Consider the following 27,554-nt stretch of genomic DNA (forward strand, 5'->3'; position numbering starts at 1 on the left):
TATGAATCAAAACATTTTCATAACTCAGACAAATGGGTACAGTTAACGTGTTATTTTGTTTGGAAAAGATGGGGCCTGTGCGCACTAGGGGCCCCTGCGAGGGGGGAGAAAAAAAGACAAATTCGCAGTGTCTGTTTAGGCTAATTGCAAATAGCGCATCTAGTTGGACTAAGCTATTCAGGGTTTACGCCCATCGATGCCTGATTGATAGAGATAAGATAAGTAAAGAGCTATAAAATAATACAGCAGCAGTGGCGCACCTTGTAAGGCGCACAGCATCATCTTTTGACGCGATTAATCATAACATTGGTTCGAATCCACCATCAGCTGAACTCGTGCTACTTTTTTTCTCCCCATTACATATCAGATTGGAAATATATTTATTTTTAACAGGAAAGAAATTTTTTTTTTAAATAATGCAAATGTGATATAAAGTCACAAGTGTCTCGTGGGTATTTAATAATGTTTAGCCTTATTATAGGCGCCTGCCGCGCCTCCCTCTCTTCAAAAACTATATTGCTCAGACAACTGTATTTCCTCTGAGCAAAAAAATCGCGATCACATATTAATATTATTATTGTATTTAAACTGCCTTTCTTTCTTTAACTAAACAGAATGCTGTAATTGGTCAAGTGCGGAAACGTCAGTTTTGTAATAACCCGCACTGAACTGAGCGGACTTTAGTGTAACGTTATATCTGTCATAGATCAAAAATGAGTGGACAAGTGGATTTAGCAAACGCGACAGAAAGAGGAGAGAAGGCATCTTTATTGAGGCATTTTCCATACACATTATCTTTAAACAGACCCGTGATCAGGAGAATGAGGGTACAGAAGAAGACGTTATGGTAACTTTAAATGATGAGTAACGTTAGCTAGCATTAACCAGGCGAAGGAGGCTAACGGCAGCGCAGCACGGACTGGATTCATCGTGTGAGAGACAGACAGAAAAGGAGAGAGAGGGAGAGAGAGAGAGAGAGAGAGAGAAAGAGAAAGGCCCAGAAGAGGAGAGAGACGGGAGAGAAGAGGTATAGTGTGTGTGATTTCGGATACTTTTAGGTTTATAATCAAGTCTTCATCACGAGAAGAGTAGAGAAAATACAGGGAGAGGAGGAGAGAGACAGTAAATCAGTGTTTGTATTATGAAAGACTCAGATTCATAGAACTCAGATTCATAGAACTGGATTGGAGAAGCATTGTGCATTATATGCCATGGCAACAATATGCTTTATAAGTTTGTAAAAGCAATACATTAAAATACCCTTTAAAAAAAAAATATATATATATATATATATATATATATATATATATATATATATATATATATATATATATATATATATATATATATATATATATATATATATATATATAGTTTTATAGTTTTATTAGTATTTTTTTTAATGCTTTGAAAATAATTTAAATCTTTGTAGACTATAAATGCATATGTACTATATATAATTTATTTAAATATGTGGGCAACAAATTATAGATTCATTTTATTTAAAAATTATTATATTATTCCTATTTTTTAAATTCAACTATACGGGTGCGGCCAGGTAGGGGGCCTTACAAGATAATGTGCCCAGGGGCCCCTGAGTTCTTGATCCGGGCCTGGACCCAATAGACCGCAATACAGGCATAGATTATTCTTTAAACTTCTCTCACGTTCTTCACGCAATAGCTGGGTCCTACCCAGTTGCATGGGTTCAGCGGGGCATAGAGCTGTGGGGGTTTCAGTGGTTACTGGACACAGGGAAACAGAACGATAAGGCCTTCGTGTACAGAGTAAATTGTCCAACCTGATAGAAAGTTCGATGAGCTTGTCCAGAGACTGCGTGCATACTCACATCAAACGTAGTTAGTATGGGTCTATGGGCAGGCGGCTGGCTGTCAAGGAGTGTGATAACAGGCATGGGTCAGAGGCAGGCGGCGTGGTTCAGAGGTGAGATATCAGGCTGAGTTCAGGGCAGGCGACGTGGATCAAAATTAAGGGTACAAGCAAGGTTCGAGGCAGGTGGCAGGCAAGGCAAGGTAGATATTCAGTCCAGGTAATACGCGGGAGATCAGGCAAGGAGATAACGCTCAGTAATGTCAAACAGGGCAGAACTAGACTTCGCACAGGACTGAGTGTGTGAGCAGCTTATAAGCGTGTGCAAGGATTATCAGTATGATGTGCTGCAGGTGTGTGTAGCAATCAGTGTATGAGCATGACGTAATGGTTAGAAGTCCGGTGATGGTGACCTCTGCTGGCCAGCGAGGGGAATGACTGGGACCAAGTCGGTGACAACATGGTTACCTCCGCTCAATAGAAGGAGTTTTTCCCATTACAAAAGGAACACAAGTAGCACCTGCAGGTTACCACTGAACTGGTGTAAACTAAATGTAACCCTAAGGAAACCATAGATGGGTTAAATTGATTATTTTCGGTTCGCTTTATTTGGTCATACAAAATCTGAGTTTTTTTTTCATCATTAAATTTTCTCAAACTCTTATTTTTCTTCCTTTACTCTTCTCTACAACTGGTATGAATTTGTGTTTGTGCTAGTTTCTGTTAGATTAGTCAACAAAGTATTTTAAAATATTTTAAGTAAACATAAATGTTTTATTTTTGATAGCAATAGCTGTAATTAAAGTCAACTTTCTGTTCAAACGATCACCAGACGATTGACTTGTTTGGAATTAAAGAGTCGAGTCTTTTGAAGCCCTGTTCAAATGAATTTTCAATTGACTTTGAGCTAATTCACTACATTAATAACAATATTTTCATTTTTGGGTAAACTAACACTTTAGGAAAAGTTTCAAATAAAAACAGTCGAGAATAGAATAGAGTGTCTCTTTTGCAGATGACCTGATGAACTATATGTGTGTTTTGCAGGTGTTCAAGGTGTCATTGAGGCTTATCAGAATTGCCTCCCGAAAATCCAGTTATATGGCCCCACTAATATTGCTCCAATCATCCAGAAAGTTGCAAACTCTGCTTCCGAGGAGATGCACACCAAAGAAGCCATGGTTAGTGTGAGAGAGAAAAAACACAGTTTTATAAACAAGCACAATATAAATCATAATCAGGATTATTCTTCTATTGTCAAATTAAGAAAGGTTAGAGTACACTCAAAATAATATAAATAATGTTATTAAATAATATTAAACAATAAATAATACAATTTTGTTTGTTACAATAGAGATTTTAGAGTCTCGATTGTTTTCCTAATTACCTAGGAATACTTCATACTGCTGATCCTGACGGATGGAGTGATCACAGATATGGCAGACACACGAGAGGCGATTGTTCATGCGTCACACCTGCCCATGTCCGTCATCATCGTCGGCATAGGAAGCGCAGACTTCAGTGACATGCAGATGCTGGATGGCGATGATGGAATCCTCCGCTCTCCAAAAGGAGAACCGGTCCTGAGGGACATTGTGCAGTTTGTGCCCTTCCGCAACTTCAAACATGTAAGTAAAATATGGTCGGAACCTAATATGGTCATACATTTTATTTTTTTATAAATCTAAATAGGCTGAATATTTCTGTTTGAATATTCTTAGTTACAACATCTGTGATAGCAAAGATGATACAATTTATCACACTTTTTTATCATTGAAACATTTGCAATTTTTTTTATGGAAATAAAAACTTTTTTCATGTGACCCAGATGGGAGTGAGGTATAGGGGGTGAGTGTAGCGGAGGCCAACAAGTGAAGTGCTATGCAGGTTAACCTGACTCTTCTGAACTCTAAAGCGGCTCTAGTGACAGACGCTTGAGGGCATGGTCTTTAGCCTCCTTGCGAGAGCAACCGACTCGCATGTGGAATGTCGCCGGTTCGATCCCAGAGCAAGTTGGATGGTGTAGGACCAGCGGGGGTTACACTTCACTCTCACGTTTGTCCATAAGTGAAAGGATGTCATAAGCACTTCAATAATCACGCGCTCTTTATTATCATGAACTCAAGAAGTTGGTTATTTCAAATATAGATGCATGGCGAGTGCATGCAAGCTTTCTGGAGAAAGTGAAACTTTTAGACGAGCTCTTAAAACAAAAAGAGTACACAGCAGATTTTGTGGCTGTTCATCAAGACGATGACCAGGTTTGTTTGAGCTCAGGTCAACCATGACTTGTTATTATATGTAAAGGTTACCCAAAAAGTAGTATGGTACAGTTCATCTTTTGGTACCTTTTGACTGTAGGAACTACTATAAAAGTGCACTGAACCGAACCGTACCGTACCGTATCACTCAGGGGAAATGGGCTAAAAGACTGCACTAAGGTCCATAAGATGAAGAATGGTTAGTAGACCAGAGTCTGCGGCCATTAACAGTTCATTAGTTATTCTGACAAGAGCAGTCTCAGTACTGTGGTTAGGGTGAAAGCCGGACTGAAATTGCTCAAACAGATTGTGAGTGGAGAGATGGTTATGAATTTGGAATGCAACATATATTTCAAAGACCAGAAGTCATTCATTTTCAATGGAGAGTAGCCTGGAAGCTGCGCGGAGTTCCGATCATCTCTGTATGTGGAAAATTCGAATCCGAGTTAAGCTGCTGATCCGTTAAAATATTTGAACTCCTGTGACTAGACCATATGCAACTGTCTGACCGGATGTGATATATTATAGTGTTGTCCTTAGTGTAAGTCTGTGCACGCGAGATGAAAAATAGTTTTTTTTTGTTGTTATTTTTTGTTGTCGTTTTTTGTTGTTAAGCCTATTAAAAACATTCCTATTCATAAATGAATAATAATATGAGTTTCTAGTATTCATTCTTTCATTCATTCATCCATTCATCCATGGTGAACGCACAATGAATAAGGGCTCTTCCTTTTGCACTCCTTCATTTTGAACACTGCAAGAATCATCTTCTCTCTCATGATGTGTGACAAAATTCTGTGCGACATACGTATGTAATACAAGAGGGCGTATTCCGACAGTTGTGTCTGAATCAAGTGTGCCACATGCCCACTTTTGAGTGAAGGTCCCAGCCATTAGATTGCCTCCTAGGCGCTGGCTTCAGTATAAGTCATAAAGGCCGCCTCCCCTGTGTTAATATACGAGACTTGAGCCAGCCCCAATTAATTAATTAATTAAAAAAAAAATTACTACACTTGCAATTAAATGCCCCAGAAGATGGTTTTGGTCAATTAAGGCACTGGTTATCATGCTTATATATGTGCAGATATTCATTTTTGTAAACACTATGTTTTTAGCCTGTAATTTAATGCAATAAAAAGTTGTTATTGACATAAATTTTATTTAAATTTTTTATTATACATTTTATTCTTTGAGTTCTTACTATTTTTTTTGTATATTATCATTATTATAGTAATGTTTTCTGTATTATTATTCTCATTGTTTTGTCTGCTGCACTTTTTTTTTAAATACATTTACTACTGTATTTGTTCATGCTAGTTAACGTTAGTTAATGAAAATACAGTTGTTCATTGTTAATTCATGTTAACTCATGGTGCATTAACCAATGTTAACAAGCATGGACTTGGATGTTAATTATGCATTACACTGTTAGACCTTACCAGGCTTTTTTACAGAAGAACACTGGCAACACTGTTGCCAGCTACTCACTGTAAAAGTTTGGTTACAGTAAGTAACTGGCAACAGTGTTGCCAGTTAATTACTGAAACTGAACCATTACAGTGAGTGGCTGGCAACAGTGTTGCCAGTTGTTTACTGTAACTGAACCATTGCAGTGAGTAGCTGGCAACAGTGTTGCCAGTTAATCACTGTAATAGAGCAGTAGTGGTAACTAACTGGAAACTGTGTACAGTTAATTACTGTACTGTAGTGTTACAACTCACAGCATTATACTGCATACACAATAGTATGTCAAGGTGTTACTAAAATTAATTAGTATTTTTACCTGTTATTAATTCTTTAAATTAAGTTGTAAATTCTGACAAATTTATTTTATTGTTTTGGCAGCAAACAAATATAAAACAGAAAATGTATAACAAAATTAAGAAATCAGCAGATATAAATATCATCTTGCATATTACTGAGAGCCCCAGGTCTGCACAGAAAGGCTGCAGTCAAACTAACGTTTAAGCATGCACAATTCTGTCACATGGCACTGCGAAAAGGAGTGGGATTAAACAAAATATTTAGAGATTGAAAAAGCAAGCAACTGGTCCATAATTTTTGTTCAGAGAGGTCATGGTTTAATCTTTGATTAGTCTCAAGCAATCACATGATGTGATTTTGCAGTTCAGAGTTCTCCAAGCTTGAACTTTCCAATGCTGCAAACTGTAAAATTTGTCGCATGAGCATGCATTCCAGGTCTGCAGCATTCACATGCGTATGAATGGAAGTCTAAAGGGAGAAAAGTGCAGTGTGACTGGGACTTTAAGCTGTAACTCTAATTAAACACACCTGATAAAACTAATTAAGGCTTGTTAGAAATCTACAGGTAATGTTGAAGAAGGGTGGGAACTAAACTCTGCTGCCCTGCAGTTCTCCAGTAACTTGGAGTTTGACCCCCATGGTATATAGCAGGGGTGCTTAATCCTGTTCCTGGAGATCTACGTTCCTGCAGATTTCAGTTGCTACCCATATCAAACACACCTGCCTGTAATTATCACGTGGTGTTCAGGTCCTAATTAATTGGTTTAGGTGTGTTTGATATGGATCTCCAGGAACAGGATTAAGAACCCCTGGTATATAGCATACTTTTAAAGCAACTGCTAACATTTATCACAATCACATATCCAATAAACACACAAACACACACACACAAAGTGCTGCAGTGAAATGTGTTACTCTCTCCTCAATGCTGACCATGCAAAAAAAAAAAAAAAAAAAACTGAACAGCAAAAAACAAAATAATTATTTTAAATTTTAAAGTTTTAAATAATTAAAAGCTGCGTCAAATCTCAAAAAGTTTAAAATAATTATAGAAAACAAATAAAGTTGGCAACACCGAAAAACCAAAGGATCCAATCTTTTATTGTTATAATTATCTCATGACAACAAACTTTTTTATTGTTTCAAATATAAATTCATAGGTGGAAACACAGCTCTGAAAAATACTTAGCAACAAACTCACAACCTGGGACCGGACAGTGGAGCTTTTGTGTGTGGATGGCTATGTGTATCATGTTTTTGTGATTCCCTGTGATGATGTGCACATGTTACCTTACTGAGATAATGGAATTTAATTTTGGCTTAGTTGCCAGAAAGATACATACAACTGTTAGCATCTGTATATTATGGCAGTATGCAATATCCAATAAATACATATACTTAAACAAAAGTAATGTAAAAAGTTATATGAGGAAAGGCTAACTAGCTAACAATGTAGCTTTCAAGTACACAGCCTTATTTTATAAACCCTCAAAAACATTTGAACACATTTTACTTACTCATTTAAGATTCTTATTTAAAGCCTAAAACATATCAGACTCAACATCTGAATTGATAGACAGAGAATAGAGCACACTCAGCAGTAAACAAATCAAACACCTGGCTCTCTTAAAGGGCCAGCATTTTCTGAAAACTCTTTCTAACACCTTTGTGTTTAGAATAAGACGGACAGCCTGTGGGAGTGTGTGGTGATGCCTAAATAATTGTTTTTTACAGTTATTTACTGCACAATCTACAGAGTAACAGTGCAGATATACTAATTAAACACACCTGATCAAACTAAATCTAAAGGTAGTGTGTTGAAGCAGGGCTGGAACTAAATTCTACTAGGCTGTGGCCTTCCAGGAGTTTGACACCATTGGTACATAGCATATTTTCAAAGCAACTGCCTACATTTATCACAGTTATGCACATATCGTTTAATAAAAACAATAAAAATATACTATAATATAAACTCCATCCATAGAAAAAATAAATAAATAAATAATCTGATTCTCATGTCGTTCCAAATCTGTAGTAAAAATAATAAAAAACACAACAAATATCATGATTTATACATTTATTTAGGAAAGCCTTTATACTGTTAATGGCACTTTTACTTGCCAGTTTTCCAGACAAATTCATTGAGTCTCTGCAAAAATGTATGTGCTTGTTGTTTAAGATATATATATATATATATATATATATATATATATATATATATATATATATATATATATATATATATATATATATTTTTTTTTTTTTTTTTAATAACACATTTTTACTAGTTATTTAGCAAAATACTAATATTCAGTTGAAAGTGCAATTTAAAATCTTAACTATAGGTCAAACTAGGCAATTAAATTAGATTAATTATAGAAAAAGTAAACAAAGTTATAAAAATTATTGTGACAATTTCTTTGCTCTGTGTGAATATTTTTGCCTTTAAATGCATTTCGTCCATATCTTACACTTACCTTTTAATAAGCTCTGTGGCATTGGTTGACTCCTGATACTCAATGTTAAAAACATAAAAGGAACCAAAGAAAACACAGAGATAAAATAAATATAAAATAGCAACATAAAGCATCAGAGTAGATGGGGCAGTAATGGTTGAACAGTAATTTACCATTTATTATCACAGTAAATATCTGTAATGGTACATGGAGTAAATTACTGTAATTTATTCTTTGCACTACAGAATTTCATACAAATCCTGCTCCTTTTACAGTAAAATACTGTTTATTTTCATTACAGCTAAACACTGGCTATTTTACAGTTATTTACTGCATAATCTACAGTAAGGGTTAACAGTGTAGTAAATGTTCAATAATGATTAATAAATGCTGTACATGTGTTGTTCATGATTAATTTATGTTAGTAAATGCATTAACTAATGAACCTTATTATAAAGTGTTACCATCATTCTTCTATTTTCTTCTTTTTCTAGATTCTTCTACTTCTACTTATTATTATGATTATTATCAATGGGAAAAGGCGCTGTCCCGTCGTTCATATTTTATACAGTCATTGGTCTGAATGTTGTGTGCAGTGGAAAGGCAGCTTTAGAGATAAATGGCAGATTTGAAGTTGGCCTGTAATTGGCCAAATTAGTACTGACATAACTACAGCAGTTTTAAGTGCTGGGAAAGATCCAGAATCCAGTGAGGTGTGAATAATGTTAGTGACCACTGTGGACAGTGATGGTAGACAGGTCTTAACTAAGCAAATAGGGAGAGTATCTAGCAGGCAGGTGGCGGTTTTTGATTTCCGAATATGACCCAGTATTTCAGCTGTAGATTTTTTACAGTATGTATTTATATTGATTAATTGTAACAATATATCACAATATTATTTTTTACAGTATTTTACTGTATCAAATACATTCATCCTTGATCAACAGGGTGGACTTTTTTCAAAAACATACACAAAAAAATATAGTTATTCCAAACTTTTTCCCACAAGTTTAAATTGTTAGTTCACACAAAGGTGACGCAGTGGCGCAGCAGGTACTGCTGTCGCCTCACAGCAAGAAGGTCGCTGGTTCGAGCCTCGGCTGGGTGAGTTGGCGTTTCTTTGTGGAGTTTGCATGTTCTCCCTACGTTTGCGTGGGTTTCCTCCGGGTGCTCCGGTTTCCTCCACAGTCCAAGGACATGCAGTACAGGTGAATTGGCTAAATTGTCCATAGAGTATGCATGTGTGCGAATGAGTGTGTATGGGTTTGCCAGTGATGGGTTGCAGCTGGAAGAGCATCCGCTGCGTAAAATATAAGCTGGATAAGTTGGCGGTTAATTCCGCTGTGGCAACCAGATTAATAAAGGGACTTAGCCGAAAAGAAAATGAATGAATGAATGAGTTCACACAAATCTACAAATGCTCTTTTTGTTTTTATGAACAACTTTGATTTTAGAAGTATCTTGTCAGGAGAAGATGAAACTTCTTTAAAACACAATTATAGAAAGCAAAAACACTACAAGGATGGCTCAGAAATCAAAGCTTAATGAACAGATGTGTCTAATGAAGAGAAATGCTTCATGCCAGGTTTGGTGATTTAAGAAAAAGCGTCGTAGCTCCAGTCAGGGTTTAGTTGGGAAAGCAAAGTACAAGAGGATGCCTTACATCTGAAGGCATCCTGGCTCCTTTTCATCTCTCTCTTCTCTCAGGTCAGTGCTTTGCTCTCACAGCTGTCTGTTTGAGCACCAATAACAAGCATCTCTGCGCTGGAACAGAAGGAAGGAAAACATCAAAGCTCTTAAATTTTATAGGCCTGTGTTTAGTTTAATTAAGGCGCTTGAAATCGCTCATGTAGAACAGTCCTGGTTCTGAAAGTGTTTCTTAGTTTCTTTGTTTCTGTTAGATGTGTTCTGTCCTGCTTTGACCCAGCTGTGTCCTTGCCTCTGAAGTTGAGTTCATACAAAGTTCAGCTTTTTCATGTGATTGGATAGTTTTCTTTTAAGTAAATGAAACAAAAGCATATAATTTAATGACTTTGTAAAGAAATGCATATAATTAATAAAAGTATTTTAAATATACTTTGAAATAGCAAATCAATATTGATTTAGTTAAAATAATGAAAGCTGAGAAAAAACACATTGGAAGCAAAACATGAGAGAGACATAATTTATTACAATTCAGTACTTTAACAATAGATAGTACCAAGTTAATAGTACACAAGTATATGCTTCATAGATTTTTTTATTCTGGTACACCCGCAGTGCAGTTGCACTATACGTTGATGCACTTTTTTTTATTTGCTATTATATATGGCTATAGGATATTGGCACTGACAACAATATTGATTTTATTGCATATACAATGGAGATCCTAATTGTCAAGGTTACTGTATACTTATATTTTAAATTATCCCCAAAAGAGTAAAAGGGCATTTTTAAGCATTCCATGTGTTACCCTAACTTAGAAGCCACAGCAATTAAAACTAATACAAAATGTTTATTTGTAAAAAAAAAAAAAAAAAAAAAAAAAAACCTTTATCATCTGAAAAAGCCCATTCTACTGGCAGCCCAGTGCTTAAGCAGACCTGCAAGGCACACATAGGACCCCCAGAAAGATGTAACTGTTCATTTCAATAATTTTCTTAACTGATCAACTGCATTAATTGATTGTTCAGTTTGATTTACAGTTTTTTACAATAGCTATGATAGTTTTTTCAATACATTTAACAAGTTTGCTAAACTCTTAACGCAGCAACACACCTAAAACACACAATTGGCAAAACAGTTAATTTTATGCTCAAAATCACACATTGTAAACTAAACCTCTAAACTTCTTTTCAAAATACAATAATAAACTAACACACTACACTATGTCTAACAAAACACTGCAAACATGTTCCAAAATGACATTATTGTTCAAAACACTAACACATGTTCTCTTTCAACAGAAACATTTAGTCAATCAGAAAACACTGACAATAAAAATACTATCATCAGTTAAAATTGCAGAAACTGCATTAGTTTATGTGTCAGCTCTGCCCTTATATTTTAAGACTCTCTACATTTTCATTTTGTTGGGTTTAGTAAATGCAGGCTTTTTCTTTCTTTTACTGCAAAAATTCAATACAAAAATAAAGAAATAAATTGCTTTATAAAATTTACAGTTTATGTAAAAAAAATACAGACACAGAATTGCTGCAGTACAGACTTTATTTGCAAAAGGACATCACTGCAATATATACAAACAGAAAAAGCACTGTAATTTTAACTAAAAAACAAAGTAATTTTCTATTCTGCCTGGTCTTCTGCATTTGCCCGACTTCTTCTCTGGCCCGGCATGGTAACGATGGCCCTTTGGCCTATTATGTTTCTCCTACGGCGACGCCTTTTCGCCAAGTTGAAGCCAGCCTCGTCAACATAGATAATTTCATGTGGGACTTGATTGACCTCCAATTTCATGACTCTCTAAAAGTAATTAGACACAGTGTAAATGGTTCATCGTACTATAACTAATGTATGTACTAATGAACGGCAGGTTTATAGAGTCGTTTCCTGCAAAACACACTGTGCATAGTAAAGTAATCACTGTATTGCATAGCCTTACCTGGACGTATTGGTGACAGAGTTCTGTAATGTGCTCACTGTTCTTTTCAAATACCTCATGAGTCGTTTTTTAGAACATACAGTATGATCATACAGTACGATCATGTGATTTGAAAAACCACAACACATGAGTGTGCTTTCTAGATGGGAATCATGTTCATATGTTCATATGGGAGCTGGGAGATATGAGAGATGGGAGCATATATATATGTATGTATGTATGTATGTATGTATGTGTGTGTGCCTGTGTGTATATACACACACATATATATATATATATATATATATATATATATATATATATATATATATATATATATATATATATATATATATATATATATATATATATATATATATATATATATATATATATATATATATATGACAGCTGATTCCCATCTAGAAAGCACACTCATGTGTTGTGGTTTTTCAAATGAAATGATCATACTGTATGTTCAAAAAGAGGACTCATGAGGTTTTTGAAAAGAACAGTGAGCACATTACAGAACTTTGTGTGTACATACATACGTATATATATATATATATATATATATATATATATATATATATATATATATATATATATATATATACACAGGGAATATGTTTCACTTTGGCTTTAGCCTATATAGGTTCTGTTTAGAACATGATGTTATCTGTTTTGACATACTGTGTGAAAGCATTGGTAAATTGAATTGTAAAATTACATTGTTTTGGTTTTAGTTGAATTTGTGTGTAAAAGAAGTTCAAGCATTTTAAAATGGTGTTAACTGGATGCATTTTGTGTCAAAGCAACAAGAAATGTGTTAACTGTATAGCCAACGAAGACGGATGTTGTGCTAACTGTGTTAAGAGTTTAGGAAACTTGTTAAATGTATTGAAAAAAGTGTCATAGCCATTGTAAAAAACTGTAATGACCAATGAAAGCTATTATCCAGTAATATCATACATGAAATATATTTCACTTTATACAACCCTAATTTAGAAAAAGTTGGGACAGTATAAAAAAAACGCAAATGAAAAAAAGTGGTGATTTCTAAATTTACTTTTGATAAATAATTTGACTTTTATTTTATTGCAGACAATACAACAAATTTTATTTAATGTGTTCCTCATTATTATTCTTGTATTTCAAAAAAGTTGGAACAGTAAAGCATTTACCACTTTGTAATGTTGCCAGTCCTTTTTATAATACTTAAAGACAGAAGTCCAAGTTACCTTTGCCAAGGGCACTGACACAACTCCATACCATGAGAGACTCTGGCTTTCGGACTTATTGCTGGTAACAGTTTGTATGATTTTTCTCTTTTTTTAGTCCGGTGTCCATTTCTCCCAGAACAATCCTGAAATACTGATTAATCTGACCACATTACACGTTTTCACTGTGTGATGGTCCATCCCAGATGCCTCCGAGCCCAGAGAAGTTGACAGCGCTTCTGGACATGGTTAACATAGAGCTTCCTTTCGGCACAGTACAGTTTTCACTGCCATGTGTGGATATAACTAAGTATTGTGGTACTTAACAAAGGTTTCTCAAAGTAGTCCTGTGCCCATGTAGTTATAACACGAACAGATGAATGAGAATTCTTGATGCAGTGCCGTCTGAGGGATTGTAGATCATGGTAGTTTAGCTTAGGCGTGCACCCTTGTCCTTTATGCTCTGAAATTCCTTCAGATTCCTTGAATATTTTAATTATGTTATGCTCTGTTAAAGGTGAAATATCCAAATGTCTTCTAATCTTTCTCTGAGAAATATTTTTTTTAACATTTCAATAATTTTCTTATGCATTTGTTGCTAAACTGACCCATCCTTGCTCCTAAGGTCGTTTGACCAAAATGAGTCAGGACTCAGCACTAAAAGCCAGCATGCATGTCAGATGAGCATTTCAGACACTGTGAAAATTATTGAAAAAGGAATAGTATGGATATTTTCAAAGGTGAAATGTTTAAATTGTTTAAGGGTGAAAAATTATATGTTAATGCATGTATGAAAAATGGATTGATATCGCAGTTGATCCTTTTAACATGAAATAAACTATAATAGACGGCACTAGAGATGGCACTTGTACATGGTCGTGCTCACTCTTGCAGCAGTGGTCTGTTCAGTTTCGGATATGATTGTCACTGTGGCAGCCTAATTTTTCAGTTGTCACTGACTTCAGTTGTGACAGACTAAGAAACCTTCCAACCACAGGTTGTTCAGATAATGCCTAAAAGGATGACATTTTCAGCCATAGCAAGAGAAGGCTGTTCCAAATCTGTGATTTTTAGAATATCATATATCTACAATGCTACAACTGTCCCAAGTTTTGCAAAAGGCTGAAAGACAAATACACAAGAGGACAGCATAGTGCAGAGGATCGCAATAGTTAATCGGTTTAACAGTGAAGCTGGGATTGCTTGCCAGAATATTCTGGGTGATAAAATTAAGGTTATTACAAAGAAACCCATTGCAGTCAGCAAACTATCGAAAAAACAAGAAGAGTAAAGCAAGATCACAACTGAGCAGTTTGAGTGACTAGCGTTTTCTTTTGGCCAAAAATGCCTGTTCACTTCCTGTACATTTTTCCACAAAATAACATTTTTTTTGTTGTTTTGTTTTTATTGTCTTTATTATTTTGTAAAACACTGTTCTACTAGCCTTTGAACTGCTGGACAATGATTATGCTTTTTATTGCGATTAATTAAATTTTTATACACAAAATTCATCAATTAATTCAAAGTAGTGCATTGCACACTTTTATTTTAGAAGTTCTGGTATATAAAAAACTACAATAACACTTTTTATAACTGGCGTGACAGCATTATTCTCTGTACTTATAAAGATTTTTAATGTCTTGTAAATCATAACTTAATGTAATCCAATTCAAATGAAACCTCATTTAAAATGAAATGGCCATTACATCAGTGGTTCTCAGTTTCTGCTCTTGCACCACACTGTTCTCACATATCCAGTCCAATAGAGGAAAGCTTTATGCATGACAGTGGTTGTGGCAAAAGCTTTAGTTTTAAATGTAAATCCATCAAAATACTCTCTAGTCTCTACTACCAAGCATGGGAACCTTCACTTCAAAACGTTCACATTTACATTTATTCAAAATGTCATTGCCTGCAGCATATGTTTTATAATATGCTTGATTCACACCAAAAGCAAAATTAAGTATTCGTGTGAGTAATTGCATACAAAGACAATGCAATTGCTTGAATATAGGCCTCAATATGCCACCTCAGTCGCATTTAACTTTGCTTAAAGTGAAAAATATCCAGCATGTAAATTAGAGCAAGTGACATGGTGCTCCGCTCTTAATATGAACCCAGCATTAAGCCCATTACAAATGTTTTCATTGGTTGAGATGCAGCAACATGGTGGCTCAGTAGTTAGCACTTTTGCCTCACATTTAGAAGGTTGCTGGTTCGAGTCCTAGCTGGGTCAGTTGGCGTTTCTGTGTGGTGTTTGCATGCTCCGGTTTCCTCCACAGTCGAAAGGCATGAGTAAGTTGGCCGTAGTATATGTGTGTGAATGAGTGTGTATGAATGTTTCCCAGTTCTGGGTTGCAGCTGGAAGGACATCTGCTGTGTAAAACATATGCTGGGTAAGTTAGCGGTTCATTCCGCTGTGGTGATTCCTGATGAATAAAGGGACTAAGCTGAAGAAAAATGAATGAAGGAATGGTTGAGATGCATGATGACATCCAGTGTTCAACACCCCACCCCCCATTGTTTGTCTTTGTGTGTATTCAGAGTCAACGAGCAAGGAATTTTTATTCATTTATTCATTTTCTTTTTAGCTTAGTCCCTTTATTAATCAAGGTTCGCTACGTCAAAATGAACCACCAACTTATCCAGCATATGTTTTACACAGCGGATGCTCTTCCAGCTGCAACCCATCACTGGGAAACATACATACACAATCATTCACACACATACACTATGGACAATTAGGTAACCCAATTCACCTATATCACATGTTTTTGCACTTGTGAGGGAAACCGAAGCACCCGGAGAAATCCCACGCAAATACAGGGAGAGCAAGGGATTTTTAAAAATAATAATAATAATAATTTTGAAAACTGTGCTGTGTTAATAAATTAATGGCTTAGTTTGATAATAACTTGTTAACTTGACCACTCCTAATAATCTATGGGAAAAAAGTCAAGTGTGTTCATTACTGACTTTCCACCTCAACTGTTTATCTACGCTCTCATATTTAGGTCTTAAAAATTTCCCAAAGGCAATTTGTTGACAAATAATGTGTTCATTTGTTCATATTCTTGCACCATTATGTGTTTTCCAGTTGTTATGTGACTGGAGGTGTATTTGTGCTTTGTGTTTTCTTTTATGTGCCATATTGAACCTTTTGTACAGGGCTTCATGGCCAATAAACTCCAGAGAAGGGTTTTGTTTGGCTTTTTCCTTCACAGTTAAGAAGCCGACTGTAAGGAAACTTGCTACCTCAGGTCAACTTCTGCAATATCACACAATTCATAAATATAGCGCAGCTCTGGAAGTGTGAAGTTGGCTGTCCGATACAAATGCTTCGGCGAGAAACAGAGCGTGTGTTTGTGTGTGCGCACGTGTTTATTTTTAGCTCTGTCCTACTGTGTTTTCTCCAGTCTGTCTCCACTTGTTTTGCGGACAGAGAGAAAAAGGAGTGACACCTCTCTTGTATCACCTACTCAAGCAAAAGAGAGTGTGAGATTTCATCTATATTCCTTTTTCTCTCTCATCCTTCCCTCTGTCTTTTCTTCCACACAGGCCTCTCCTGCAGCGCTGGCTAAAAGTGTGCTGGCTGAAGTTCCCAATCAAGTGGTGGATTACTACAATGGAAAAGGCATCAAGCCCAAAGGCCTGTCAGACTATGAGTCTTCCAGGGCTTTTAGTCCCTGAGCTACGCAAAGCCATATAGCAACCTCCGTGTCTCAGCTTCAAGATATCTTCATTGATTATTTCAGAGCTTGCTGCATCAGTATAGGTATTAACAAGCAGGTCCATCCAGCAGTTCCACTAGTGTTTGGTTTTTCAGTAGCATTGGCATGTTTCTTCTTACACAGCTGTTAAACTGGGGTCCCACTAGACTTTTCATCCCACCGACTTCACATTTATATGGGAGAAAGACGCAAATCCGTTTAAATACATTACATATTTTGCTTAATTGCAAAGCTTGTTTATTGAACTCTGACCTGTGACTTCTCATCATGTGAATTTATGAGATCAATATGAGGTCAAATTATGACCTCTCGGTAAAAAATTTAAAACATGTAGGAATCGCTTGTTTTTTGCAGTGTCACACTGTATTATTATTTTATCCTACCCCTTTTCACCATACTGTCTGAATTCACCATCCGCATGTCAAATCAAATCAAATAACTTTTATTGATTTGATTTGACATGCGAATGTTTATACTAGTGCAGGAGTAAACATTGCTAACAGAATAAAGGAAGACAAATGGACAAAAGCAGGACATGCACTGATAGCCTTGCCTTAAAGACATTGCATGTGACCAGAAGTGAAGAAAGGGTATTTCGAGGACGAAGGGAAGGTCATGATCAGTGTTGGGTAAAAGTTCCATTGAAAGTAGTGCATTCCCAGCTAGCAAAATTCATGTGATTCAACTACGGCCCACACCAGACTCTTACATCCAGCCCACATGCCACATGAAACGATGGCAGATTGGCAGTCCTGTTTGCCAGATCTGGGCCACAATTAAGTCATAGCCATACCACTGATCAGCCAGAATTCAACCAAATGAACCAGAACTGACCCTATTCTGGGCCACAGTTTGCTTTTTTAGGCACAGATGTGGCTCACACCAGACACTTACATCCGGTCCGCACCTGTTTGTCAGATCTGGGCTACAAAGTAGCTATTACACCGCTTATCATATTTGTCATTTCAAAGAGCTTGTTTGGTTTGACCCCTATAATTATCAAATGATCACTGTACTTTATCTTTACCAAAAGTGACCTATCAAATGTTTTAGGATAACAGTACCATATTTGCCACATCTTACCTCAGCTACTTTGAGCTCACACCATCTTTAGCCAGAGATACTTGCCCATATTTACCAAATCTCATCTGGGCTACTATAGGCTCACAGCCACATTAGCCACAGCTTACTATGCCAAATATTTGCCAAAAGTGGACCATATTTGTTTTAAGATAACTGGGCCACATTTTCCAAATCTTCTCTGGGCCACAATAGACTAACAGCTGTATTAGCCAGAGTTTACTCTGCTGAATATTTGCCAAAATTGGCCCACATATGTTCTAAAAAAACAGGGCCACGTTTGCCATATTGTATCTGGGCCACTTTGGGCTCACAGCCGCATTAGCCAGAGTTTACTGTACCGAATAATTGCCAAAAGTGGCCCACATATGTCCCAAAATAACTGGGTCACATTTGCACCTACACATGTGAGACACTTTGGGTTTAGACCCAGATTACTCTTAAATGACTATGCCACATTTTTGCCAACTGTGGCCCACACAGTTGTCCTCCATCGTTTGGGCCAAATTTACCATTTCCTACATGGGCCACATTAGGCTCACATTACGATTACTTTTGCCATAAGTGCCAAATCTTTGCTTAAATGGCCCATTTATCAAATTGGAATCTTTGGCCCCCTTTTGCCATTGTACAGGTTGGCCACTTTAGGCTAACATTCATTTTGTCCAAGCCAGAGGAAGACCACCAGTGCCGCATAACTGTCTAAGGTGTCCCACATATATATGCTATCTGGGTTATAATATTCGGTTACTCCCCAAAAAGGTAAATAATTGCGTTACTTAGTCACTTTCTATGGAATGCGATGCGTTATATTACTTTTGAGTTACTTTTTTGAGTTACTGATCTCTCTCTTTCAGAACATGCAGGTGTTGTTTCACCTTTTTTTTATAGTAAAGCTCTGCATTTAACAGACACTTTTATAACCCACACCTTCATTTTTCTTAAAATGTAGGGAAAAAATATTTTTTGGGAACGATATACAGATTAATGAAAGCATGTAAAGTAGTGTTTGCTACTTTTGTACTTTTTGTGCTATTAGTTAAGTAAATTCACTGTCCATTGAGATAAAGATTGCAATAAAAGTGTGCTAAATAAGAGTGTATGTGTAAATAAGAGTGCTAACATAAAATAATTTATATTAAGGCAAAAACAGATTTTAAACATTTAAAATGTTTAATAACAAAATGAACAGTAAGATGATAAACACATCCCCAAATTAAAATAAATCTTTGAGCTTTATACATTGATAAAATTGCTTCACGTGGCTTTAACAAATGTGTAAATCATTTCCCAAAAGATATTTTTCTACTACATTACAAAATGTAGCCGCTTCGACAGTAACATTAGACAGTGACTGCATCTCCTCAACAATAAAAACAATAACAATTTTATTTGGTATAGTCAAATTAATTGTTTTACCTGGAGGAACTGGTGTCAATCATTTGTTGTTTAGCTGGAAACGGGGTACAGGTGTAGTGCTTTGCATCAATTTTGATGTTATGTTTCTTGCAGTTGTCAAGAGTTTTACTTACACATAATCTACACTTAGTAACAGTCCACTTCTTTTCTCTGATGAGTCGAAAAAATGACAGGAAACCATCGCAAAAATGTAAGTCTCCGACCTGCCGTTGTTTATGTTTCTGATTGTCTGTAGTGATGATGGGCGATTTGCGAATGAATCCTTTGTTTTAACCACATCTTAGTGAACCGGTCAAACCAGTTCACTAAATTGAACAGCGTTGTTATGAGACAGTTTGTCTTCAGTATGTATGTACTAACATACCGGATACCCCTTCTGACTCGAAATAAACCAATATACTGAGTTATTCAGTTACTAGAACAGTACACCGACTAATCTACTGTGAAACAAAGAAACCTAATGGTGATGATGAAGATTTTCAAAATGCATCAATATTCTCTCTTCAATTGATTCTGAGCATAGCGTTTAACAGCAGATGACACTGTATGCTTTACAAACAGCCATACTCTGCTTGTATTCCTTTGGCTTATTCCCTGCTGTAGCAGAGGCCGCCACAGCGGAATGAACTAGCAATTGTTTACAACCCTTAGTGTTGGGAAACACTTATTCACACATGGCCAGTTTACTTTGTCCAGTTCATCTACTACAGTGTATGTCTTTGGACTGTATAGAGGAGACTGGAGCATGCAGAGGAAACCCACATTAACACTAAGAGAACATGCAAACTCTACAGAGAAAGCTTCCTGGTCTTAAACAAGCAACCTTATTGCTTTCAGTCGACAAGTGCTATTCACTTAGCAGCCGTGCCGCCATGCTTGCATCTAATAGCCTATATGCACACAGGCTTTCAATTTCAGCCAGTCAGTCTTTCCATTATAAAATTGCCACGTTCTATTCTGCCAAAGTCTTATTTCTTTAAAATCAGTGATCTTTATTGCCCGATGGATATATGATATAAAGTGGGTCTCAGACCGGACAATGTCCCCTCTGCCATGTCTTTAAGATATGGCAGTTTATTTTACCCCAGTATTTTCAACGCTGATCGTGACGTCGCTAGTGCTCTTATATCTCGTTTTACGCTTGAACAACTGAATGAATGCTTTAGTCCAGGGGTCTCAAACTCGCGGCCCGCGGGCCATTTGCGGCCCTCAGTGCAATATTTTGTGGCCCGCGCCAACCACTGTACACTGACAGAATCAGCGGAGCGGGGAGAGAGAGCGCTCACCACTCCGCTGATTCTATCCGTACACAGCAGTCACTGGCATTCCCCGCCTGCCGTGTAAACAAAGGGGCGGGGATGCCGGTGACGTCACCACGCACCCCGCCCCTTTGTTAGACGCTGTGACGGGCGGGAAGTGTTAGGAGGGAACTCGCGCCGGCCAGAACCAAGGTAAGCTGTTCCCGCCCCTGCCTGCCACTTAGCTACCTATCTGCAGCCTGCCACCTACCTAGCTACAGCCTGCATCTTATATATATTATAGGTAGATACAGACTGGTACAGACTGATGTGACTGGAGTGGGGTGGGGGTGTTTTATTTATACATATATATACGCCTTTTTTTTAGGTGACGGCAGGCATGTGCACACATAGGGCTCAACCTGTGCAGTGCACATGCCCTTTTTAGTCTTGGATAGAAAGTGCCCTTTCAAAATGATCAAAAGTGCCCCCGCGACGCGGCACACCGTCGGTCCCGCCCTTCAGTAGGCGCGCGACAACACAGCTCTTGAGTACGCGCGCGACAACACAGCTGATCAGTACGCACGCGATAACACCGCTCTTCAGTACGCGCGCATCCACTCTGCAGTGGGTGAGGCCGCTCTAAAGCCAAGTGTGGTTCAGATTTGGGAGAAGAAGCGCTGTCAAGTCTCTGGCAGCAAGGAGTAGGCAAAAGATGCCATGTTCAGAAGAACTGTTCATAATCTTCACTCAATGTTCGATTAATGTTCAGGACACTTCATGTTCAGAAGAAATAATTAAAACTGTTAATAATGACATTTGAGGACTTTTTTTTTGTGAAATCCCTTATGCGGCCCAGCCTCACCCAGACTTTGCCTCCTGCGGCCCCCAGGTAAATTGAGTTTGAGACCCCTGCTTTAGTCTATTTAAATGAATGTACTGTAATTACGTTACAACATCGATGATCTAAAAGGAACCTTATGCAATTGAAAATAGTTACATTAAGCTTTCACTAAAAGTTTGTCATTGGCTGAAAAACACTAGCTGTGCATACTGTATATTATACCCCATTTTGTACAAATACAATTTGAAATAATCATGAATATAGTTAGGTAGTGTATAAGCAAGAGTGTTTATAGTGTGCACTTTTCACGTTAATCTTCATAATATAGAAGTTAACATGGATGCTCTTGTTTGTGAGTGTGTGCATGTATAAAATTTATTCAGTCATTTAGCTGAATACGCCATAAGAGTAAATGTCGAAGCAGTTTTAATGCATTCTTTTTTGCAAAAACAGCATAATGGTGTGAACCACAGGGAAGACCAAAGGCTGTTTTTCCTTACTGATGTCAACGCAGCAGAGGCTTCAGTATGCTGAGCAAACTACTTTTGTGGGAAAACAGCCTGCCATTTTTCCATTGAACAGCCATTGAACTGATCATTTTTAAGGTTTACTATTAAATATTTCTTTCTAACAATTTTGCAATAGATAAGATGACTTTTTCAGTGCTTTCCATTCTTTTCTGTTGCTCAGTAAAACAGCAATTAAACCCAATTTTAATGACATCAAGGCCATAATGCAATTGTTATTCAAGGCACAAGTGATCCAAGTTGGCCGTTACGCTTTCTCCAGTGACACAGCTGCAGACCCTGTTGTCTCCAAATAATAAGCCACCTTTGGAAATGGCTACCGCAACTTTAATTTCACGCTGACTTTAATGCCTGTTCACACCATCACACATTTGTTTGGATTTTCATGTGCAATTAATTTCAGACCAACATAGAAAACCAAGACTGCATTTCGTACAGGGTGAATGCGACTCCAAAGGACACTTTGGAGTGAGAACAATGCATACACAGAGTTGGCAATATAAAAGGACTTTTGGGAATTTTCCGAAGGATATAAGTGATGGACACTTCCCAGCAAACAATCTTGTGTTTAATAGACGTCTAAAAGACATCTAAATGTTGACATCTTGGCTAAAACAAGGCTAAACTTGGGCTGTCAGCGAAAATCCAATAAACATCTAAAAATAGTCCAAAACTTGACTAGTCGACAAATAGACCAATTAGACATACTTTAAATGTGTAGTGATTCATTTCTGTTTATTTGATGACAAGTCTAGTTTTGGCCTCTTCTTTGACGTCTATTCGATTTTTACTGACAACCCAAATTTTGCCTTGTTTTAGGAAAAATGACTGAATAGACGTCTATTAGACATCGTTTAAATACAAAAAGACATCTAAATGCAGACAGCTTGGCTGAAACAAGGATAAACTTGGGCTGTAAGTGAAAATTTAATAGACATCTAAGAATAGCTCAAGACTAGTGGTCAGATAGACAGATAAGACATACTTTATATGTGTAATGATTCATTTCTGTTTATTTGATGACTAGTAGTTTTGGCCTATTAGACATCTATTCGATTTTCACTGACAACCCAAATTTAGCCTTGTTTTAGCAAAGAAGACTATGTTTAAACGTCTATTAGACATCTATTAAATACAAAAATACATCTAAACATAGAGAGCTTGATTAAAACAAGGCTAAACTTGGGGTGTCCGAAAAAATCTAATAGACATCTAAGAATAGCCTCAAACTAGATTAGTGGTCAAATAGACAGATTAGACAGACTTTAAATGTGTAGTGATTCTTTTCTGTTTATTTGATGACTTGTCTAGTTTTGGCCTATTCTTAGACGTATATTAGATTTTCACTTACAGCCCAATTTTAGCCTTGTTTTAGCAAATATGACTATGTTTAGACGTCTATTAGACATCTATTAGACATCTTTTAAATACAAAAATGTTTGCTGGGTTTCTGCTCCCATGATTTTATGTGAATGGTTAAGTCAGTTTATCTTGGCCCCATGCACACTTTAAGCCTTCAACACTCTCACTCTGGAGGATAAACACCAATTTTGGTGTGAAAAGGCTTTTATAGTGACTGACTGTTGCTTAGGTTGATGTAGGAATTATGTACAGTATTTGCAATCAGCCAAGATCATTTGTAACATAAAAAAGGGTTTGATTTAGGGGAGTTACTGGTATTGTGATCTCAGCATGAGTAAATTACTTTAACATGACAATTGATACATCCATTTTTTCACACCTTTTAATCTGCCATCCCCTGCCATATGCTGTGTAAATTAAATGAAAGCTGATCACTGAAATATGGAGCTGTAAACAATCTTCCATTAGATTCAGATTAGATTCGATTACAACATTTCACTTTGTAGTGCTGTTTTTTTCTATTATTAATTATTTTTGATGGACCTGCTATATAAGGGCTATAAAAGGTCCAATATAGCATACTATTCCAATATGTAATCGTTTAGGAGACAAGTGATTATCAGTTATTGGCCAGTGCATGACCAATGCTCAGTTAGTAAACACTGTTAGTCCTCTATAATCCAAAGTGCAACAATTTTATTGATTTAATTCACCAGCAAAAAGTTTTGGGTCTGCAAGATAAGTCCCTGCATTATTGTAATTAAAATTATAGGGAGAAATGCAATATTGTCTAACAGAATTACAATTTAAAAGAACTTTGATAACAAAATGTAATCATTTTCAATTTGAATGTATTTAAATATTTCATTTCTTTGATGAGAAAGTTGAATTTTCAGCTTGTCTTGAGTGTCACATAATCTCCAATGAGTTTGTTGAACTAAACATCACCCCAACCTCATCTACGGCCCTTCAGAAAATACTTTACAAAAATCTTACTGACCTTAAACTTTTAAATGGTATTCTCTTTATTTACAAATGTGAGGCCTTGACTATTTAAAAATATTACATACAATTAAATGTTAACTGTATATAACTCTATTAACAAATTCATATTTATTTGAAAGCATGTGGAATGGACTTAATTCTGTCAATAAAGTATACTTACAGTATTTAGCCATTACATTTTGTTCTTTTCTACAGGTTTCTAGACTTGTGTTTTGTTGAATTTCCTAACATAATTAACATAAAGACTTTTGAGATGTTTGAAAATACTAGTTGTGTGTTTATGGTATTGCATTAGACACATTTCTCTTCTTTTTCTATTTTTTCTTCATACTATTCAGAGCGTATGTACGTATGCTTGCTTACTACAGAAACCAGGACTGTATTTTGCATGTTGCCAATAAAAAATGTTTTTCCCACGTTTTGTGTGTTCAGTTTTTTGTTTGTGTGGTAATTCCTGTGTTCACTTAGAGGGCCCTTTTATACACCCGCTACAGTAAGGCTGTTTCCACTACCTGTTGCTATTTTCAGACCAACGCAACATTAATTTTCCCATCTTTCCCATGTTGTTTAAAAAGCAAATCCATTTTCACCATTTTGTGGACTCATGGGTGTTTTGGTCTAGAAAAGATGTGTGTTAAGGCGCATTGTTGGCACGTTGCTTTTTTGAGGAACTAAAATAGACTGCTCAATATACCAGCTGAGAGCAGGTTTAAAGTCCAGCGCAGAGCACGTCAGTTGTGTGCCTCACTTAAACATTGCTTAAAACACGCAGGATGTATAGCAATACGCAAATATCTTTACAAATGAAAAAGAATTAAAGGAATAAAATATTCCAAAAATGATTATTTTCTACATAAATATAAAAAACACTACCTCCATGCCTTCTTCATTTCAGGGGGCTTTTTTCAGTTTATTCGCAACAACTAGCTTTTGTACAATGTTACTATTATTATTATTTATTATGTGCATATTTATATTAGTTTTATTTAAAAAAAAAAAAAAAGCTTAGATTTTCCCACCTGTCAGGTTTTGGACCATATGGAGCATAGGACGTGTCTTTGGATATATATTTTTGACCAAACTTCGTTATTATTGTTTATTTATTCGTTTGCTGGGAATTAAAACTTTTTTTTTTTTTAATTTTTCTAGTTTTAAAACAAATCTTTGTGCTTAAGAAACAAAATTAATTTTGAATGGTAAGGAATTTCTTCATTGAGTGCATCAGACACGTTTCCTTATCCACGAAAGAGAGAAAGTAAAAGTAAAGGCCAAATGGAGGAGGCTGGTTCTATCCTGGTGCTGGCAATGCTCAGTTTAACTCAACTGAAAACTCTGTTTTCTCCCTAGTGAAGCTTTCAGTCTTTACGCTTACAAAGTTTGCCATGTAAATAACAAATCCTCCATGGCAATCTGACTCTTAAAGGGAATGAGAGAGGAGACTCTAATTGGTTTATTCACAAAACACACCCAGAACTAAGAATTAAGAGAATAAGCTCAACCATTTAAGACCATGCCCTCCGGCGCAAGGCATATTTTCCTACTTAAAATAGCAAAAGTGTATTCGGACACACCCTTAATGCTTTTGCGCCCTGCCTTCAGACTTTGCATATAGATCGTTAAATAGGGCCCAGAGTCTAATCTAGTCTAGTGTCACATTACAGACAAACACAGGTCTTTCACACCATCTACTATTGATAAAGATTTTTTCCCCCCACTAATTTCCTAATTTAAACCCCTCTAATTTACTAAATGCTAAATTTATTCTTGAAAATGTAAGCTGTTTATCAGGCATCAGAAAGACCTTGAAAAATAACGAGAACAAGTCCTGGAGGGATCATAATCTCTTTATGAGTAAGGAATCATTGAAGTCTAAAATCACAAACATGCACACACTCCTCATCACACACGCATACAGCCGTTAAATTAGCTCCATCGTGTTTAATTAAACACTGATCACCAGGAAAAGTGAATATCGAAAAAAAATCCTATCTATTATCGTACCCAATAGGTCCATGATTCAGCTGAGTGTTTTATTAATTATTTTTGCAGATGCTTTCATGGGTTGTTGCTACACTGTAATCCCGAATAAGTTGACAAAACTCAAAAAATTTGAGGTAATCAGTTACGTCAAATTTTTTAAGTTATGAAATTATCTATTTTAAGTAAACAGAAACATTAAGTTTTGAGTTTGTTGTACTCATGCAAGACACTTCACCTAACTTAAAATACCCAAGTTACTCAGCTTATACGTTTTAATTGCAATTAACTTAATTGTTTTAATTTTTCCAAACTTTAAATACTTAGTCACCCAGCTCATACATTTTAATACCAATTAACTTAATTGCTTTAATTTCTTTCAACTTTAAATACTTAAATCACCCAGCTCATACATTTTAATAGCAATTAACTTATTTTTAATTATTTATCTCACCTTTACATACTTAGTCACCCAGCTCATACATTTTGATAGCATTTTTTAAAATTAACTTCTCCATCGTCAGTTTCACAAATAAAATTAGCCATTATTTTAATCTTTAAACCCCATAAATCTGTCAAAATAAATCTGTAATTTAAAACACACAGACAATACCATTTTAGACATTTATTGTTAAAGAAAAAATGTCCAACAGTACTTTCAAATTTGTCTCCTATGCAATTACAAATGTCTTAAAACGATAAAAACTATTAGACATAAAGAGATTGAAAATGAACACTATTCTGAAATTAATAAAAATTACCCACAATGTAAATATGATATCAGACATAAGAGCCTCAAGAAAAAACAACTATAAGTTTGATAAAATGTAATAATACATTAATAAGTGTAAAACTTACTCTTAAGGCATTCGTTAAAAAAAATAATAAGTGCACATTCTGTGAAGTGACTCGTTTAGTGTAAACTACACAGAAACTGTATATATATATATATATATATATATATATATATATATATATAGTTGAAGTCAGAATTATTCGCCCCCATTTATTTTCCCCCCAATTTCTGTTTAACGGAGAGCAGATTATATATATATATATATATATATATATATATATATATATATATATATATATATAGTAGCGAGGCAGAGGGAAAACAGCGACACAGTTGGATAAGTTTACAGACAAGTCCCCGGAGGGTGCTTTATTTACAACGTGAATGGGGTGTAAACGGTGCTCTTCTTCAAGGTGAGGTGCTCTGGGAAGTAAGTGAAGGACAGTGAGTAGTCGGATGTGGGA

General features: G+C 36.0%; 2 protein-coding genes across 2 annotated transcripts in view; both read left to right on the plus strand.

Moving 5' to 3' along the window:
- cpne4b (copine IVb) overlaps positions 1–24,733 on the plus strand; it is a 130,786-nt gene extending 106,053 nt beyond the window's left edge. Inside the window, exons 14-17 of the mRNA XM_087295616.2 lie at positions 2,878–3,011; positions 3,222–3,458; positions 16,670–20,506; positions 21,501–24,733. Coding sequence (XP_087151742.1) covers positions 2,878–3,011; positions 3,222–3,458; positions 16,670–16,801 — 503 coding nt within the window. The 3' untranslated portion in view covers positions 16,802–20,506; positions 21,501–24,733. The remainder of the gene's footprint in view (positions 1–2,877; positions 3,012–3,221; positions 3,459–16,669; positions 20,507–21,500) is intronic.
- The window catches only part of LOC148679789 (uncharacterized), a 415,121-nt gene that overhangs the window by 373,629 nt on the left and 13,938 nt on the right, over positions 1–27,554 (plus strand). The gene's annotated exons all lie outside the window — the stretch shown is intronic.

This window comes from Danio rerio, chromosome 19 (genome assembly GCF_052040795.2).
Source record: "Danio rerio strain M-AB ecotype USA chromosome 19, GRCz13ab, whole genome shotgun sequence".
In the NCBI taxonomy this organism is placed as follows: Eukaryota; Metazoa; Chordata; class Actinopteri; order Cypriniformes; family Danionidae; genus Danio; species Danio rerio.